Source organism: Cavia porcellus, unplaced genomic scaffold, assembly GCF_034190915.1.
Source record: "Cavia porcellus strain 051 isolate PalLab524CR breed Dunkin Hartley unplaced genomic scaffold, mCavPor4.1 scaffold_15, whole genome shotgun sequence".
NCBI classification, from domain to species: domain Eukaryota; kingdom Metazoa; phylum Chordata; class Mammalia; order Rodentia; family Caviidae; genus Cavia; species Cavia porcellus.
The window spans coordinates 24,943,020-24,962,648 of NW_026947498.1; the positions used below are offsets into that span (position 1 = coordinate 24,943,020).

The following is a 19,629-nucleotide window of genomic DNA, read 5'->3' on the forward strand; positions in this document are numbered from 1 at the left end:
TAAGATGATTATCAAGAAAGAGGGTATCAAGCTAGATCCCAGCCAGATTTAGAAAATGAGTGGGAAAATACATTTAGTCTACAAAGTATAAAGAGTCAAGCAGAATTATCCAGAGTGATAAAGACCAGTCACTAAAATCTGCTATTTGCTATTGTGAGATTAAATAACACCTAGAAAAAAATTAGCATCCAGAGGTCAGACACACGTTTCTGTTTTGACACTTCAGTGCTCCATCTAATTGTCATCTGTCTAATTGGTGCCAGTTGTCTTCGTTAAGAATCATCAGTACATCAAGGTGGTGCTTATTGAGCCTGTCAGAGTCAAACACTGCTCTTATTCATGTCTTTGTTTCCATGACTGATCATCGGTTGTTTAGGACATGTTTGAGCTCCAATGAGGATAATTAAAGTAATCGCTTGGTTGTAAACTATTAACAACAGAGCTACAACCTCCTCATTTGCTGATCATTGATACACTTTGGACATTTGCTGGTTTTCTTTTCCTTTGTGAAATATGTTTCAGTGTTTTGTGCATTTGAGTTCAAATTCTATATGGTAGACTAGGCTTGTGAATATTTGGCAGCTCAGTTGATGTGACTTTACTTTTAAATTATTTTTTGTTCTAATGATCTCATAAAGAATATTCGAAATCAAAATAAAGACTCTAGTTAATAAGTAATATTCCTTTATTTTTTACTTAAAACTATCCTTAAGTCAATGGAGAAATAAGAAGCCAGAATTATACCCAGGCCCCTATTATTATTTCAGAATTCATATTTGAGGCATTTGACCAATGGGCTTATTATCCACATGGGCAGTTTGGATAAATATATGAGGCTCCAGCTACTACAGTGAAGCCGAGATTCTACATTTTATTTATTTATCTTTTGATTGTAGTCAATGTATTTTTTAAAAAAAAATATGTGCTGAAATCAAAAAATGAGAAATACAGCCAAGTTTTCATATAGTAAGTAAGTGATGTTTTGGCATTGTTTATTACAAATCAGTGTCACAAAGGCATCATGATTCCATGAGTGAATGCTGTCCAAGTAAATGCTGAGCCTTGGCATGGTTGGTTCAGAGTTTTGTGCATGGTCCTAAGAGTCACAAGGCAATTTGCTTAATCCTAGCTGTGTAAACTGGATTTAGAAAGTTCCAATTTGTTACTCAGCTGGCTGAATAATTGATTTCTACTGACCAGCAGAGGAGGAAGAGTACAGAGCTTCCCATGAAGGTTTGAGATTTGCCTAATAGACAGTGCTTCTTCATTTACTTCAAGGAAAGCTACTCCTAGATGTTCTAAATTAATTTTCCAGAAATGTAGAGAGGGAGGAAGAGAGGGAAAGGGGAGGGGCAGGAGAAAAGGGAGGGGGAGAGAGGACAGAGAGAGAGAGAGAGAGAGAGAGAGAGAGAGAGAGATTTTGAAATAATGATCATGTGGAACAGAATCTCATGAGAGCTGGTGACAGTGGCTTGGAGAGGCAGAAGAAACTTTGAGAGTCTCTGACAAATTGAAGAATTAAATAAGTAAGAACTGGAATTTGACTATTAATGATTTTTTTTGTCTTTTTTGAGACAGGTTCTCGCTATGCAGTTCAGGACGGCCTTGAGCTCACTTTGTAGCCCAGGCTGGTCTGGAACTCACCATGATCCTCCCACCTCAGCCTCCTGAGCGCTGGGATTACAGGCATGAGCCACCACTCCCAGTGACTATTAATGATCTAAAGAAAGATAGAGGTTCACAAGTTCAAGCTCAGCGTGGACATTACAGCTTCACAAGACTGTCTCAAATTATACAATTTGAAAAATGAGGCAGTGATGCAACTCACTGTGAAAGCTTTGAGGTCAACTCTCAATACAAAAATAAATAAATAAATAAATAAAAGACAAGAAAGAAAATGAGAGGAGGGCGCTAGAAGTCAGGGTGATGGATATGAAATCAAGAAGAGAAGGGTGTGGTGTGGGACAAGGAATCCAGGATCTGAAATGAGCACTGAGCAGTCAGGCAGGCACCTGAATAAAACCGAGAGCTTTCTTTAGCGAGAGACGCTCGCCTAGAGATGTGGCTTCTGTGCCACAGAGATGACACCTGGATGAACAAAGAGACGGAATGACTTCTCTCTGGGAACCACGGGAGGAAGAGTAGAGATTTGAGGTGCACACAACTTGGGAGGCATAAACTATTGATTCAGATACTGTTAGATTCAAATCAGGCTTTTATTTCAATAGTTTACATGTAATACAATGACTTTTTATTTACTTTTTATTCCATTTCTAATGCAAATTCATAAAATAGTACAATAACTACAGCAGAGATAGTGAACTTATGGCATGAATGCTGCATCTTGCAGTTTGTATTTGTATCACTGAAAGTTCTAAAAGGTTTACATCACTGCCTTATAGATTCCTCAAAAAATTAAAAGGAGAAATCTTTTATGAACCAGCTATTCCTGTTCTAGGTTTTTCCTCAAAAGAGTTAAAAAGATATCCTATTTTAATGATACCTGTAAACCTATGTGTATAAAGCAGCACAATTCATAACAGCTAAATCTTGGAAGCAGTCTAGACATATTGGCCATCAACTGATGAATGGATAAGGAAAACTGGTACTTATGTACCATGGAGTCCTACTGTGCCATAAAGAAAGCTAAACTGGATCATCCCTCAGAAAATGTATGCACCTTGAGACCATAATTTTAAGAAAATAAACCAGACACACGAGCTTAAATTTACATGGTCATCTTTTTAAACATTTTAAAAATAATTGTGGACAAATAAAATTTCTTAGCAAGTGAATAACAATAGCTAATATATTGTGAATCGTTATATTCAAAATGGTTTGTTAGTATAAGAAATAAAAGGATTGTCTCTTACAAAGGAGGAACAAAAAGATAATAGAGCAAAACTTTCTTTTCAGTGAATTAGGAGAAACTAGTTGTTTGAATGAAACACAATAGCATATGTATTGAAATATTTTTGAAAATTAGAATTGGTAAATCAGGGACTTATTTGAACTAACATAGTGTATACTATCAGAGAAATCAAAAATATAAATACATTGCAAAATTTAAAAAAGATAATAGGAAGCATGTAGATAGATGTTTCTCAAACAGGAAGCAAACTTAAGGAGAGAGGAAGCAGCGGGAGGGAGCGGAAAGAAAGGAGAATTAGGATGCTATGTGCAGGTGCTAAGTCCCCACAAGGAATGTAAACATGTAATGTAAACATATGCTGATAAAAATTTTTAAAATATTTAAAAGAAAAATAACCAATAAAATGTTTCTTTTCATTTTTTACAGATTGTCAATATCACATATTATTCTGCCTATCGCTTCAAAAACCAAACCAATATTAAAACAAAAAGGCATGTACACAGTTATTACTGTTTCTTTGCAATAGAAAGTCTACAAAGAATACTAAGCAAATATCATTTGCTTATAATTTGAACAAACCTTTTTCATTGTTTTCTTGATTTTCAGTTCCTGCTTCTTTATAAATTTCAATGCATCCTGTCTTTAACATATTGAAGGCTTAACTACAAAATCAAGTTGCTACATTTTAAAAACATAATGCTATTCTGAATTGTCATTCTCTTTCTCAGTCACTATAGCTCTGTACATTTTTATTTCCTTGCCTGTCAGCATTTTCCTTCCTTTCAGCATAATCCAGAATAATTCTGTATGTTCCACTTCTTTTACTCTGTGACAAGAAAGCATTGCATTTGGAGAGTGGCTGGATGGAGGTTAATGCCATGTCCACATGGTAATAACCTGGGAGAACCTAGGTTGATCGGTTTCATTTGATCTTGTGTCTGATAAGGGTTCAAAGTAAATGGACTGAGTGGAAAATAACATTTTTCATAAATTTTCTAGAAGCTGCAGATTTTTTTTTGAGAGGCCCAAGGAATTGCATCTCATGTATTTCATTGAAAATCCAAGCAGAAAAAGATCATTGTAAAACATTTGCAGCATTCTCATTTACTGCTTTCCTCCATTCAGAAGAAAAATAAGTTCTTTTTTCTCTATGCACATAGTCTCTTTTAACTGAAAACTATACTCAGTATTTCTGTTGCAGCAGTGATATTATCTAATGGTCACTTTGTCTGAAACAGAAGACATCTCTTAAAAGGAAATTTAAAGTTTTATTAAATCACTCACTTTTAAAAGGCATTAACAGGTATCATTAATAGACAAAAATGAAGAAAAGTGTATCCCCTGAAGAAAAGTATCCTGACCATTAAGGTAAAAGTATCCTGATGATTAACATAATTGAAATTCCTTATCTGCCAAAGTAGCTATAATTTACAGTCTAAATGTATGTATCAATTTACATAATTTTGTAGAGATGTTTCATGAAAATGACTGATTTGCCAAATAAAACTGGATAAAGTATTTTTTTCTCAAAGTGCTGAACTCAAATTTATACCTCATTTTTTTAGTGTATAAAGTAGGTGTGAATTTCAAACTTAACGTATTTCTACAGTATCCTAAACTTTGACTAGATTTTATTTGATTTTTAGCTTATTAAACGTGACTATACTTTAATCTATTTATTGTATTAAAAATCTTTACTAACGTGCATTTTGTGGAGTAAACATCTCACCTAGACTTCTGAATGAAGTAAAGTGAATTCAGGTGTATGTGTGCAAAGACCTCTGCAGAAATATGATGCTGCCATCCACGGGCTGTTTGTTCAGCTGTGAAAACCCGTTCAATCTGAGAATGAGAGTCCAGGACAAAGCAATAAGCGTGTGTTGTATTCAGCTACCGTTATGAACCTTTTTGCTCCAAAGATAGGAACTTAAGCAAAGAATTTAAAGAAAACAAAATCTAATAAACTGTTCCCACCACCCAGTATCTTCTTAATGTGTAAAGTTTCCTTTTTATCTTTTGGATCACTGTATTCATTTTTGATGAAGACTTCTTTACTGCAAATGAAGACCTTTTTCATCGTATATATGATGAAATATATAATATTATAAAATTGTTATTTTCATATTTCAAAGAAAAATAATGTTGCTTTCACAGGAAGAGAATAATTTTGTTTTGTCTACATCTTGAAACTACTGGTGAGGCTTAATTTTGGATAGTGTTTAATAATAATTCTGCTCTTGTCATGTCATTTAATGTAAGCCATATTAATGTGCTCTCCAAAAAAATACTGTTTGATAGCTCTTACCTGTCTCTAAACTTCTGATATAAAATCTATCAAACATAGATGCTTCCTGTTTATTAGTCATGCAGTGGCCTTAAGATTTCCAAAGCAGAAATATCCCATTTCTGTAAAATGGTTAGAGTGATGCAAGAAGTTATTAAGAATTTGTATGCTTTTAAATTCAAATAAATATAATTTATAATTTCTACAACAGTCCTAGACATTAATGTCTGGTGCTAAAGTCCTACATACTTGATTTGTTATGATCAGCAAGAGATATTTCCTTAGCTGCTGCAAGGTCTTTTAATCAAAATGTAACCCCCCCCATAGTTTTATTGAGAGAATGACATTTGATTATTTTCATTCGTGTATTTATGCAGCATATTGAGTACCCTAATATTTTTATCTTTTGAGCTTACTGCAGTATGGCTAGGCTACAGTAGATAGCAATGGAAAACACAGATCCTTCAGGAAGTCAAAACGTAAGGTATGTCACTCAGGATGACTTTCAGCTTGGTAGACAAGAACAGTGAGTGACAGGAAATCAGAGGAAGACACACGGCAGCTACATTCTGAATGACCTACCTATGTTATAAAAAGAACAAAATCTTATAGAAGGGTGACTTGCTGTCTTTTGAAGTCACAGTGATAAAGGTTACACTTAATGAAATTACTATATGTTGTGATAATGCAAATAAAAGTAGCAAACATTAACTGAGTGTTTAGTTTGTACTTAACACATGGAAAACATGATTTATCCACTTGGTGATGTTATTGATTTAGTATTCTGTCTAGTAGTTGAATAAGAGAAATTTCATATCATGCCTATCTATGGACAATTTGCAGTTAGGCTAAAGATATGTCTTACAAGTTTTCAAAAAGGTGTGTTCATGCCCATGCATCCAATTCCTGAGTTAGTATGCCTTACTTATATTCCATAAAAGGCAATCCAAGGTTTATAGTCGTATTTAAGAAGATACTGGAGTAATGCAACTAGCCCAACTTTCACACATTAGGCCAACTTCTTTAATAGAGAATGCTGGCTGGGAGGGAGCGAGCTTAAAATCAGTTTCTATGAGCATTAGTTGGATGAGTGGCAGCTGTACATTTGACTTATGGCAGCTATACTTTTTGGTAGTGATTTAGCTATTTTTCTCTTAAGGAACTATCTGGACTGTGCTAATACTTTTAATGCTGAATTTGAAAATCCTTAATGTATAATCCAGTAAAAGAAGGTTGCCTATATTTTTATCCAAGATCACTGAGTCTCAATTTGACTTTATAGTGAAAGGTTTTAAGTTTGAGGAAGATAGGTCAAGAGTTCCTTCCAGTCAAATGTACTCAAAAATAAATATTTTAACAAAGGTTATCATGCAGGTATTAAAATGTTAGGAGTTCTAGGAATGGTGTTTTCCAGTCATTGCAGTTAAGGTTAATTTGACTGATACAGAATTTTCATAATTCATTACTTAGGAAATAAAACAGTTAAAATGTTATCAGTACATTAGAAATTTGTTTAACTGGCATGCCATTTCTTACAGTCTTGTTCACAGTTTTCATAAAATTATATCAGTGGTTTTTACAAACTTAAGCATTATTTAAAATTTTAATGAACTTCACAGTCATTTTATTGCTTCATATTTTGTCAAATGCAGTTATAAGCCATATCAAAATATGATAGATATGGTGATAAGAAGCTGCATTTCAAAGATATCTTTTCTGGAACAGGGATTATTTTTATTATTGGAAGGCAAATCTACATAACCCATGAAAACCTCTAATTTGGTGGCAAATCACACTTTAAAGCAGTGCCTTCATCCATGTAAAATGTAACAAATTGATTTGATATAGCAGTGGGTGAGTGTCCAGGTTAATATATCACCTCCTCACTGAATTATTGGAAAAATGAATTTATAAAGTAGGAAATGAGTTTTTTTCTCAGGAGGACTATCACCCCTAACATTTTCCTGGAAACCTTTCAGATTCCTGATTAAAAAAATTTCCCTTCAGAGTTATAGAGACATTGTTTTGCGTCCACTCCTGAAATCCATTGCCTTTAGTTCCTGATGGTAATGTGCACACACCAGTTTTGCATCTTTCACAGATGTTTGGCCTCTCTTTGCCATGGTGTCCAGCTGTTCAGGCAAGGTCAGTGGCTCAGTGCCGTGGGTGTGGGCAGCCAGAAAATATAATGTTCTAAAATTCCATTAAACTTAATCCAATAAAGGTACTACAAAGCATGGGGTAATGGAGATAAAAAGAGAGAAAGGTGTTCAGTTTTAAAATTTTGAGTAATTTCTATAAATAGTAGATAAGGATTCAAGTAGTTTTGAAATTCAGAGAAAAATAGTTTTATGCATCTGCCTTGTACCTTCTTTTGAAACAGCAATCCATTCCCCATGAAAGGAAGAAAATTTGATGATATTTACTAAAGGTTTTTTTTTTTAAATCATTAAATATTTACTTTTTAAGGTAACTGTCAATATATTGTCAGTTGGTCTTTGGTTGACATGATTGATAGAATCATGCATTTGTTACCATTAAATTCCATGACAATTAGTTTCTAAATTTAAATCATTACCTAATTTTTCTAATTTTTCTAAAACTCTTTTACATCATTGTTTATCTTTGGATGATTCTTGCAGAAGACATGTTTCTGATATGCATATTTTAGGGGGATGTGTTTTATTTTGGCGACTGGGTGTCACTATGTTACACAGGGTGACCTCCAGGTCCCAGGCTGAAGGGATCCATGCTTATCAGCCTTCCCAGTAACTGGAATACAAGCATGTGCCACATTATGCTCACAGACTCAGAGGGCAGGCAGAAGCCCTGCAAAGGCCAGCACTTCCTATGCTTTTTATTATAAGTATGAGCATTAGTTTAAAGTATATGTCTTTAAAACTTTGCTTTGTGTTCATAAATTTAAATTGCTGCTCTTCATTCTCTTTTATATCTGTCCATTAAGATATCATTGATGTGGCAGCCGCAAAATGAGAGACTAAGCTACTGGACAGTGGATTTGAAACAGTTTATTATTTCAGTTATTTGGGATTTGAGGTGAGGAAAGTATACCATAATATAGGTTAGGTAGCTAATTAAGGTCATAGTAATAATCATACAGTAGTCACCAATTAACATTAAAACAAAAAAACAGGCAAAAACAGAGATGACTAAAACTTAGTACTTGCAAATTTCTGTTTTAGAACTTTAAAATATAGGTAAGAAGAAGAGGTATTATATGGGGAAATGCCATTCAGAAATAGAACTTGAGTTAATAGCACATTCATAGCTAAAAAAGACAAGTGTCCTGTTCCCAGATTTCTTTAAAGAAACTCTGGTCATTATACTTTTTTTTTTTCCTCCTCATTTTGTAGGATAGAAAGTTGAAAGAAAAGTTTCCATGTCAGCTAATTTTTATGCCTAGTTTTCCAGAAAATGAGGTTATGTGAATCTGTTGGATTCCATAATGTATAACCAAGAACATTCAGAATCAGTGTTTCTGATAAATAAATCTGTTTTTCTTTGTCAATTGCTTTCCCTACATACACACAAGTCTTTAGTTCTAGGAAATAGAAAAGTAGCATTTATAGGTCTCAATTTTGATGCTATTTCTATTGAAACTTATTTTCATTAAATGTGACAATGCTGTGCTTCCAGAAGAAATGACCACTTTAGATATTTATTTAGGCCATAGCAAATTAAGACCATCAATGAGAGAATTTAAGTAATATTCAAATATATAGAAGATTTTGTGTTTCTCCCAAACTGATCTTATTACCAAATCTTATTACTTAATAGGACCTTTAGAAAAAAATTACCACAAAGGCCTTCCCTATTTCTTTCTCCCTCACCAGAGAGGTGCCCTGGAATTCAGTTGTCCTGAACTTTCAGAGTTTCAAAAGTGGTAATGATTTGATTGAGTTAGGGAGTGATTCATTAAATTCATTTCATTACAATTTTTTTTTTCAGTTATCCATGTAGACAGCATATTAAATGACATTGAGATATGTTTCTTTCATTGAAGGAAATTTTAAATAAAATTTGTTCAATAAAAGAGGAATAAGTAAAAACTTTGAATTCTTTTCAAATCTAGAGTAACATTATTGTCCTGGTTCAGTGAAATATATCTGCCACGAGGTCAAACTTTAAGTAAAAATACTGTTTAGAAAAGAGAAAGTCTTATCATTGTAATTAGTGTTGTATGGGCAAAAATTGGAAAGAATATTTGTAGGTGTTATAGAAGGAATAATTTTTAGAAAGACTGCATGTTTACTACTTATCCTGTTGATCTATTGCTCAAATGGTCTATTATCTATCTATCTATGTATCTATTTTAATCTTGTATGCCAGCTGGTGAGATGGTTGTATTTGACTTCAGTCTTATAGAAGTGAGGAAAATAAAAGAAAATAGTATCCACAAAATAACTTATGTTTTCATTTTGGACACAGTGGTTCCTGAGGCTGCTTAAGGAATCTCTCACATTTTCATGTAGTATTGCTGTAGTTGAAAACTGAGATGGGAATAATATCAGGAGATGTATCTTTCCAAATTGTAGTATTTGTACAAAAATTTCATGGATTAATTTTACCAGTATAGTCTTTTTGGGGAAATATGTCGTTAAAGCAAATGTTGTTTTTATGAAACTGGTCAAATCATTACATTTTTAAGGAGACAAAATGCATAGAAAATTTTGCTGGAAAAAATGTTTTTCTCGGCCCTTAATTTGTCATGAATATTTTTGCTTAGTAAAATCAAAATGCATTTCTTCATTTATACATAGACTAATAGTTGATAGAAGTGTCTAACTGATTAATAAAAACGGAAATTTGGTTCTAGAAAATTCTGTGTTCCAACTGAATAATGAGGCAAGGGCGTTTTACTTGAAAGTACATGAGATAAAACCCACAAGTCATCCTCCCTTTATCCTTCCTCCCTTCTTTCCTTCCTTAATTCCTCTTTTCCTTACTTTCTTTCTTCCTTTTATTTATTTATGTGTTTATTTGTTTATTTATTTATTTATTTTATCGGTACCGGGGATCGAACTCACAACTGCCTGCTTGCAAGGCAGGTGCTGCTTATGCCGCTAAGCTAAATCCCCAAGCCCCCTGTGTTTATTTATGTTTGTGGAAAAAGATAAAACAGTTTCATAAGAAAATAATAGGAGAATAACAACATTAAATACATTATGTGTTGTTATCATTAAATAGTTACTCAAGGTACAATTAGGGGAAATTTTATGCCATATCCTTCTTTAGCATACTGTATTACGTAATGGAGATCAATTTCTAAAAATAAAAGATTTTTTGGAACTCACTGCAGATAAGTACTTGACTCACTAAAACTAAGTTTGACTGTATTCATAAGTTACAATTTATACTTCACATTAGAACAACTGAAGAACTAGTAAACCACTCAAACTTTCAAAAATTAAATATTTTATTAAAATGATTATAGCGCCATTGTTTGAGTCTCTGAAAAACAAACATAAACCTTATGTAAATTCGGATACTTCGAACATTATTCCCAGATCATCTGCATCCAGGTGGTTGGTTCTGCTGTGGAAGTTTTGCATCTCTGTGTCCTTCCCTGTGTGATCTTGTCTTGGTAACCATGGCAGCTGCTTGGCTTCTTTCACTGGAAGTTCTGATGCATCCTGTTCACTATACAGATCATCAATTTGCATTTTTAAGAAATATCCAAGTGCGTGAGTTGGCAGAACATATACTAAAATTGGAACAACACAAAGATTAGTCTGGGGCCTTGGCAAGGATGGCATACAAATTTGAAAACTGTTTTATATTTTAAAAATTCCAGATGATTCTTAATGCAGGTTTTCTGAGAATCCTACTTAAAAACAAGAAATGCATTTTCTGGTAAAATTATGAGCATTAACGTTCAGGTGATTCATTTTATTGGAAGGTTTTGGAATTAAACATCGGGAATTAGACCCGATGGGCGTTCTTTTCTTGCTCCTCTGTCCAGTTTTGAAGAACCGCACTCATTCTGGATGAAGGGTCTTGAGTTCTTATTCTGCCTATAATGTCATATGACTGTTTTGCAGCTTACACTCTTAGATATTAAAAATAAACTTTTTCATGTCTTCTTTAGATTCCTTAGACTACTTTGCATTTATTAGGTATATAAAATCATACCTAGTGAGAGTCAAATAAAATGTTATTACCCATTTAATAATTGGGATATCAAAGAGATGTCAGATTTGATGTTACCTGCAAGTAATGTTAGGATTGTAAACAGTTTTTCTGTTTTACAGCTCTGCTATTTCTTTTTTAGAGATTTTTGAGTATTTCACATTATATGTGCAATGTTAATATTATCATCCAAGTAATTGATTTGACATACAAAAAGATAGTTGTGTGGTCCTTTATCAAAGAAATAGAAGTGTACGAATGAATTTATTAATAGAAACTGAAAAATATATAGTCTGGAGCAAGGTCAGCAAACTCTTCCTATTATAACCAGATAATTAGTATCAACCTCAGGAGTGCAACACACTGGCCTTCTTCCTCCCCCTTCTTCATCCTTATTCTCCTTCATTTTCTTTTTCTTGCTCCTTTACGTCTTTCTCTCTATCTTTGTACAGCAGATTAAAGCTATGAAGTGTCTTAAGGATATGTAAAAACTGATTAATTCATGCTGGCCCAAACTTTGAAATTTATACTAATCCCCAGAGAAGAAGAACTTATGAAAACAAAGAGTTCGCTTTCAAAGGTTTGGGCTGGAGACTGGGTTTCTATTTTTTAAAAATGTCTTCAGGAGATGTCTGCATTGCTAATTGGGGATCATGCTTTGGATGTAAAGACTCTTGAAATTAAATAGTTTTATGGATTCTCAGGTGATAAACATCCCCCACTATTGTTTGGTTTGGAATTCCCAATCAGGCTGACAATTCAGCCTGCCTACCTTCTTGCCTTCCTGTCTTCCTGCCTGCCTTTCCTTTTCTTTCTTTCTTTCTTTCTTTCTTTCTTTCTTTCTTTCTTTCTTTCTTTCTTTCTTTCTTTCTTTCTTTCTTTCTTTCATTTTTTCTTTCTTTCTTTTCTTTCTTTCTTTCTTTCTTTCTTTCTTTCTTTCTTTCTTTCTTCCTTCCTTCCTTCCTTCCTTCCTTCCTTCCTTCCTTCCTTCCTTCCTTTCTTTTCTTTCTTTTGCTCCCCTTCTTTCTTCCTTAAAGTGATTAATTATATTTGTGATACATGTAATCCCAGTTGTCTGGGGGAATTGGCACATATCTATCACATATTGATCCTTCTCATTTTCCTTTTTGCTCCTTCTTCTACCCATCTCCTTTCTTAACCAGATTCTTTTTCTGTCTCCACAGAATCTGTTTCCCTTATTTCTGCCATTTCTTTTTCATTTTGATCCTTAAATTATTTTATTTGGGTTTCTTTTATTAGAGTAAACCCATGATATTTAGTTATTGGTATAATTATTTCATTTAGCTTTATAGTCTTAAAATACATCTATTTTTCTAAAAGTGACTTAAATTTATTATCCTTCATGATGGAATAGACCCACTGTGTATAGAATACACTTTCTTTATCCATTCTATTGAGGGGCTATAAGTCACTTTAATAATTTAGTTACTGTGAATTGCACTGCTGTAAACATAGATATGCATGCATCAGTACAATACAATGAGTTTTAACACTTTTGGGAAGGTACCAGAAGATGTGCCTTAATCAAACAGAAAATTAGAATAGCCATCATAGAAATCAATGCAGAAATTTCTCAAAAAACTGTAAATTCTACTTTTGCTTGTTTGTTAACCAAATAATTGAGTATTTTGTCTACATAATACAAGCAGAATAGCTAGTAACTTGGTAGTCCTCGATAATTTTAAAGGCTCAAACTTTTGTCTTTGAAAATTTAGTCAAATATATGCCACCCACTGACCTGCTGCCACCAGCACCACACTCCCCCAGCCAGCAGTCTCATTTTTCACACAGTTACAAAGAATTCATGGCTTGCATATGCTATGTCCACTGGTTCCATCAGAGGGACCATACTGTAGCTGTGTAATATCTGAATTTAAGAGAATTCAGAATTTATTCCAATGCTTTTAGTAACATGTTAAAAATTTAAATTGCAGATTCATTTATGTATGTATGTGTATATCTGTCTTTCTGATTTTTCCCTCTTTCTCATGACACCCTTCAACTTTAGTTTATGCTCTAATTAGCTGTTGCAGCCCAATAATTGCATTATGGTTTGAAATTATAAATGCAAAAGATAACCTCTTGATGTTCAAAGTGATCAAAAATTGTTCATACTTTGCATTAAAACATTTTCAATAATTCTATTTACTTATTTATTAAAATGGCTTTACTGAAATACAATTCATATACTATAAAATTTACCCATTTAAAATACAATATTATGATCTTATTATATTCATAGAGTTGTGCAGCCATTATCATACTCAATTTTAGAGTATTTGGATTACTCTCTAAAGAAGCACATCCCCATTAAGAATAAATTTTTACTTTGCCATCACCTCTAATTCATTCCTTATTTTAGATTTTATTTAATAAATATAGTTATATTTCATATCTTGTATAGAGAGTATCCAGAACCACTAACTTGTAAGTTAGGGGACTATTTGATATAAAAATAGTACTCTAGAGATAAGAAGACTAGAATTAATAATACTGCAATATTCGCAGTGGGGAGAATGTAAATGTTGTATATAGAAGACTAGAGGAAAACAAGAAAGATATTTAAGCAAGGTCAATGTATCCTTCTATGCTTTCTGTTAAATGAAGAATAACATAATACTATTAATGTGCTTTTACAGTTAGATGCTATAACCTTGTATTCAGACCATTACATTTAAGACTGAATAACAAATTTGCAAATTGTGTTCAGCCATACTTATTTAAATATTTCAAAATATTTTGAAAAATAATTGTTACCTTTTTTGATTCTTCAAATTTTTAATTTGTCTAGAAGACTGGCTACTTACGGTATATCACTTAGCATTGTAGTGCACATACCTATATGCCTGGGTACACTTTAATTCTGTCTTACAGTTCTTACCTGTGTGCTGCAAATTATTTTTTTGCTATAGGTACCTAACACTTGTAATACAAATGTTCTTTTTTTGGACCTGATGGATAAAAATGGCAGTCATCAACCTTTAAAGTTAATTATTTCAGAAAATAAAAGGTTTGCTCATGACCAAATTAAATTCCCTTTATTAAATTATGCATTTTTCATTAGTATTGAAAGTGAACTGGAATTACAGTGAGGAATAAATTTTTCTTATTGTTATTAAGCAGAAACGTGCTAATATTGGGTTATTGGATGGAAAATTATAGCAGGAAACTTAAGGAGTTCTTACATATGTCCTCATGTCAGTAGACATGCTTATTACTTTTAGAATCTTCTTTTGATTAATTCATAGGAGATGATAAGACATTTCTACAAATGATGATTACTTATTCTTATCCAAAGCAGCACAACAGAGTTGATCTTAAATTGCCAACAAGGCACTCTGCCTTTATTTCATATTAATTATATAACCACAAGGAAGTTAGTGGTACTATATTAGTATATTCTCTGTTACTGTAACAAAATACCTGATGCTTAGTACTTTATAAAATGAGAGTTACTGTCTGAAACAAAAGATTTATTTAGTTTACAATTTTGAAAGTGAAGAGCGTGACACTACAATCTGCTGGCCCTGTGCAGGACTTTTGTCACATCACAACATGGCAGATGGCATCATGGTGAGAGCACATGTAAGAAGAAATCACAGGGCAAGTCAGGAAACCAGAGACGTTAAAGGCCATTCGCTTCATTTCAACTCACCCTTTCTCGTAAGAAATTATTCTACAAGACCAGCAATAACCTCTCCCAAGGATTACACCCACAGTAACCTAACCTCCTTCCTGTAAACCTGAGCCCTCAGATACCTACAATCTTAAGTACTGCCACATTCGGCACCAAGCTTTTATCACTTGGAGACTTGAAGAACAAAACTGATTTATTTCACTTAATAGTCTTGTCTCAGTGTGCCTCCATTTCCCTACCCATGGTTCGAGTTTTATCTTTCCTGAAAGGGTTAAAAACAATACCTATATTAAATGCCTTTAGTCTCAGACTCCAAGACTACATTTAAAGGCCATGAACTTCCCTCCTGAGTGTGAAATCCAGTGCATGTATCTTCCCATTTCCCTTTTCCTTTCCCTTGCATGAAATTCCTTTAATCGGATTGTTTGCTCCTTTGGTTGAGGCATTTTCATCTTTACTGATCAATTGCAATGCTGCCATTTGGGAAGAGGTCTTTTATCACTTTCCATCTCCGGTTGACGTTTGTTTCTTTTTCCCTATAATGCATTTGTTGTAATACTACATAGCCCTTGCTTCGTTTTAACAAAAGGATTTATACTTGAGTTCCTTAGTCAAAGACACCTGAGTTTAAATGCTATTTCTGATTATTTAATATACATTCCTGGGAAATTGATAGTATTTTTAAAGTATTTTCCACATCTGTTAAATGAAGACAATATTGTCCATAATAAGCCATTGTCTCTGACCAACAGCATCAGTGCAGTGAATGGTATCTGTGTGTCTCCTAAGTATCTGCTTATTTGACTTTCTTCCTTTCTTTTTTTTTCCCTTGGTTTTCTTTCTGAACAAATAATAAACATTTTGAGGACACTTAATCTTGTTCATTTTAGTCCTTATTTTAAAATGTTGTTCTCTCTGAAAATTTCTAGCCCTGTCTGCTTGTTATAATTTATGGAATATGATAGACCTCACTCAATTAGAATTGACATAACATTGCTTTATCCTACAAAAAGAATTGGGAAAACCTTACGAGTTGCACAAAAAAATAAAAGAGGGTAAACAACGAATGCAAGAGCTTTCAGTTACTCGTTTCAGTGAAATAACTGAAAAATTTAAAGCCATAAACATGAATCTAAGTGCAACAAACTACAGAGAAGAAAATGCTAAAGCTGGTCTTCATTCTGCCCTGTATCTTAGGATCTCGGCTTCGCCAGGAAGACTTTCCCCCACGGATTGTGGAGCACCCTTCGGATGTGATTGTCTCGAAGGGCGAGCCCACCACCCTGAACTGTAAGGCGGAGGGCCGGCCCACGCCCACCATTGAGTGGTACAAGGATGGAGAGCGGGTGGAGACCGACAAGGACGACCCCCGGTCCCACAGGATGCTCCTGCCCAGCGGATCCTTATTCTTCCTGCGCATTGTGCACGGGCGCCGAAGTAAACCTGACGAAGGCAGCTACGTTTGTGTTGCCAGGAACTATCTTGGTGAAGCAGTGAGTCGAAATGCTTCTCTGGAAGTGGCATGTAAGTAACAAAGGCTTTTCGTGTGTGCACTTTTATTTCTTTTCACTAAATTTTGCACTTTCTCTCATACGTATTAATATTTAAAGAATAAAACAACACACTTTATAATTTTACTTTGATTTTTCCAAAGAAATCTGATTAAAATAATAGTCTAGGCGCTGCAACTAATGTGTTTATTTAAAATCAACACGGGGATTATGTTGTACTGAAGCAAAGCAGGAATAAAGGATGGAGATCATATTTAAAATTTCAATTATTAGTGAGTGATATACTCAAGTATTAAAGTTATTTATGTTAAAATGATACATTTATATGTAACATGGCATCAAATACAAGGCATACATTCTATATGTCACATATACTGTATTCATAAAACCATAGATATGGCACATTATATATAATAGTTTCTATATAAATATAACTATAAAATTGCACATTATATAATTTATATTTACATGTGATTTGTAAATATTTTATAAATTTTTAGAGGTATGTATGTTCTTATCTCTAGATTATTTTAACTCTTTTAGTTCCAGGCTGAATTCAGGAATCATTATTCTACTGTGGAAAGGGAAATACACCAACAATAGCAGCAATTGTAATTTAGTTTTTGTATTCAAATTCATCATTCTGTAGGGACAAAGTGTCCACATATGAGACTATCTCCCATTTCTATTTAATTTTGATCAATAACATTAGCGAAGGATTTGCCCTGCTTTTGGCGTTTTTGGTGATTTTCTTGCTTTTGTTTGTTGTACATGTATACTTACAGTGTGCACCAATTAGCAAATTACCAATGCTTTATGTTTGTTTAGCACATTGAATAGATCCATTGACTTCATACATTGTTTTATGAAACAAATTAATATATTATACTACTTTGACTTACAGCTAAGGATTTGTAGTTGTAATTTAATCAGTGATGTATAATTTTGATTATTTACCTTGAGGAAATCTTTTATGTAAAATGAATTGTCAATAAGATGGCAAAGTTTGTACTTTTCAACTTTCTGATCATAGTGTAGGTTTTCATAGAGAAGTGTAATTGAGGTATTCCAGAAGCATATGTCTATGTAATACTGGGAGCAGGGTGCTACGTAATGGTACTTGGTATCTTAACGTTAATAAAAGTTGGTACTTTAATCACATGGTACAGGATTTCTTACTAGGTTACTCAGCATGAATTTCACTACTGAAATTCTGAAAAATATGTCCTTGCCTTTATATATGAAAGTGTCTTGTCATATATAAGTGTCTTGTCATTTTTAGTCAGTTATCCCAGTAAAAGCTGCCATTCTGCATCCAATCTTCTGATGGATAGTTTTTACCAGAACAGCCCTGGAGCCCATGGGTGCTTGAAGTGTATAGCTCCAATGGTTAAAAAATTCTTAGACTCCAATTTTTTTATGAGAACAACTTCAAGATATATAAATAACAGAACCCTAAAGAGCAAAGCCATTTTGTACTGGGGATCAGGTCTTTCCTTTTTTAAATAAAAATACTTCAAAAAACAAATGAGAATACATTCAATTTATTGATTTTTGAACTATATAAACAAAATATCAAGAATGCAAATATTCTAGCATTTCCACTTTTAACGTAAAATATTTTATTTCTGGAATTTTGTTCAAACATTATTACACATTTCCATGGCAAATTCTACTGACTTTCATCCTACCATTTCCTTTATGTAATATGACAAATTATTCTTCCATTTGATAGATAAGAAAGTATGAGAAAATGAAACCCATGATGCTAAATAACCAGTATGCAGACAATAAGTTAGTGAGAATCCAAGAGCAGACCATAAGCCTTCCTTTTTTTTTTTTCGGTCCTGAGGATTGAGCTCACAAACCTCACAATTATTAGGAGGTACTTGTCCTGCTAAACTTTATCCCCAACCAAGACTTCTAATTTTTGATGTTATTAGAAGAAACACTATATGAAAACTGGCCTATTCTAAGTAAATGAAGCTTTTTTTATTTTCATAATTTTTTCTTTTTTATACTTAACATTAAATAATTGCTAATTTTGCTTCCTCAAATTAAAGTTACTTAAATTGGTCAATCACTTACAAACATTTTTCTCTAAGTTTGAGCTTTGTTAAAATTGCTCCCAACACATATGCATCTTTTACTTTTATTCCACCTAATGGGATTACTGTCTTTACTAATTGTGTCATTAATAATGAATCAAAGTATTTTAGAGGTAAAAATTTAAGCCACGATTCTTTTTCATGTAATGTGACAGTAGCCTTTTTCATTTTCAAATAAATTAGCTTTAAGAAATGTTTGAATTACTTATGATCTAGAGAGGAAAATAAGAAGTCTTCCAAATTGGATTTAGCTAGTGAATAAAATGCTTTCTTCTAATGCCATGTCAACAGTTCATGCCATTTGAGGCAGCACAAGATCAAATAATATTCATTTGTATGTTGCTCATCTTTTTCCATTACCTCATCAGTCTTTTCTTTTCTATGTCTTTCATGAAACATATTACCACGGAAATTTAGTACTAAGCTTTGTGATCTTTTCATATCTATTAGTCTTGACTTACTACGTATTGTGATCTTGTCTTATGTATTGGAAATGGCTCAAATTATATTTAGGATCTATAAATTATATGACTATGGTCAATTTGGGACATAGAGTGTGATTCTCAGATGTATAAGACTAGTGGAAACAAGAGCGTATGGTCAGTTTGGCTTATTATCTGATACACACATGAGATATTAGGGCAGAAAATCTCATTTCTATTAAAAAAAAAAAAAAAAGAGTCTCTGGCATTGAGAGGTATCTTTCCCAATAGAGATGGAGGCCCTAGGAGCAGGCAAAAGCAGAGATGATTGTCCAAGGCCAGCTGTTTGTAGGGAGCAGTTAATGAGCCCTGACATCTTTGCTTGGAACACCAATATTTAATAGTGACCTAAGGAAGGAGCCCCATGACAGAAGTTCAGGCTCAGAAGACTTTAGAAGGAGAGGATGTGGGCAATGAAATGACAAAAAACCAGGACTTTTAAGAAAGAAGAAATGACTGGCACTGTGTCAATAGGATGTTATTGTCAAACAGAAGGTAGCTGTGGACTCCCGCAATGGATGGAGGGCACAGCAGGTGAGAAAATGCAGGTGGTGGAATTGGAGT

General features: G+C 33.4%; 1 protein-coding gene and 1 non-coding gene across 12 annotated transcripts in view; both read left to right on the plus strand.

Moving 5' to 3' along the window:
- The window catches only part of Robo2 (roundabout guidance receptor 2), a 1,616,745-nt gene that overhangs the window by 1,113,844 nt on the left and 483,272 nt on the right, over positions 1 to 19,629 (plus strand). For all 11 annotated transcript variants that reach the window (XM_063224740.1, XM_063224738.1, XM_063224737.1 and 8 more), the window contains one exon: positions 16,162 to 16,488. In XM_063224740.1, the coding sequence (XP_063080810.1) occupies positions 16,162 to 16,488 (327 nt within the window). The remainder of the gene's footprint in view (positions 1 to 16,161; positions 16,489 to 19,629) is intronic.
- Positions 10,858 to 10,961, plus strand: LOC111756687 (U6 spliceosomal RNA). The gene has a single exon (XR_002791104.1). It is a non-coding gene; the product is annotated as a U6 spliceosomal RNA (small nuclear RNA).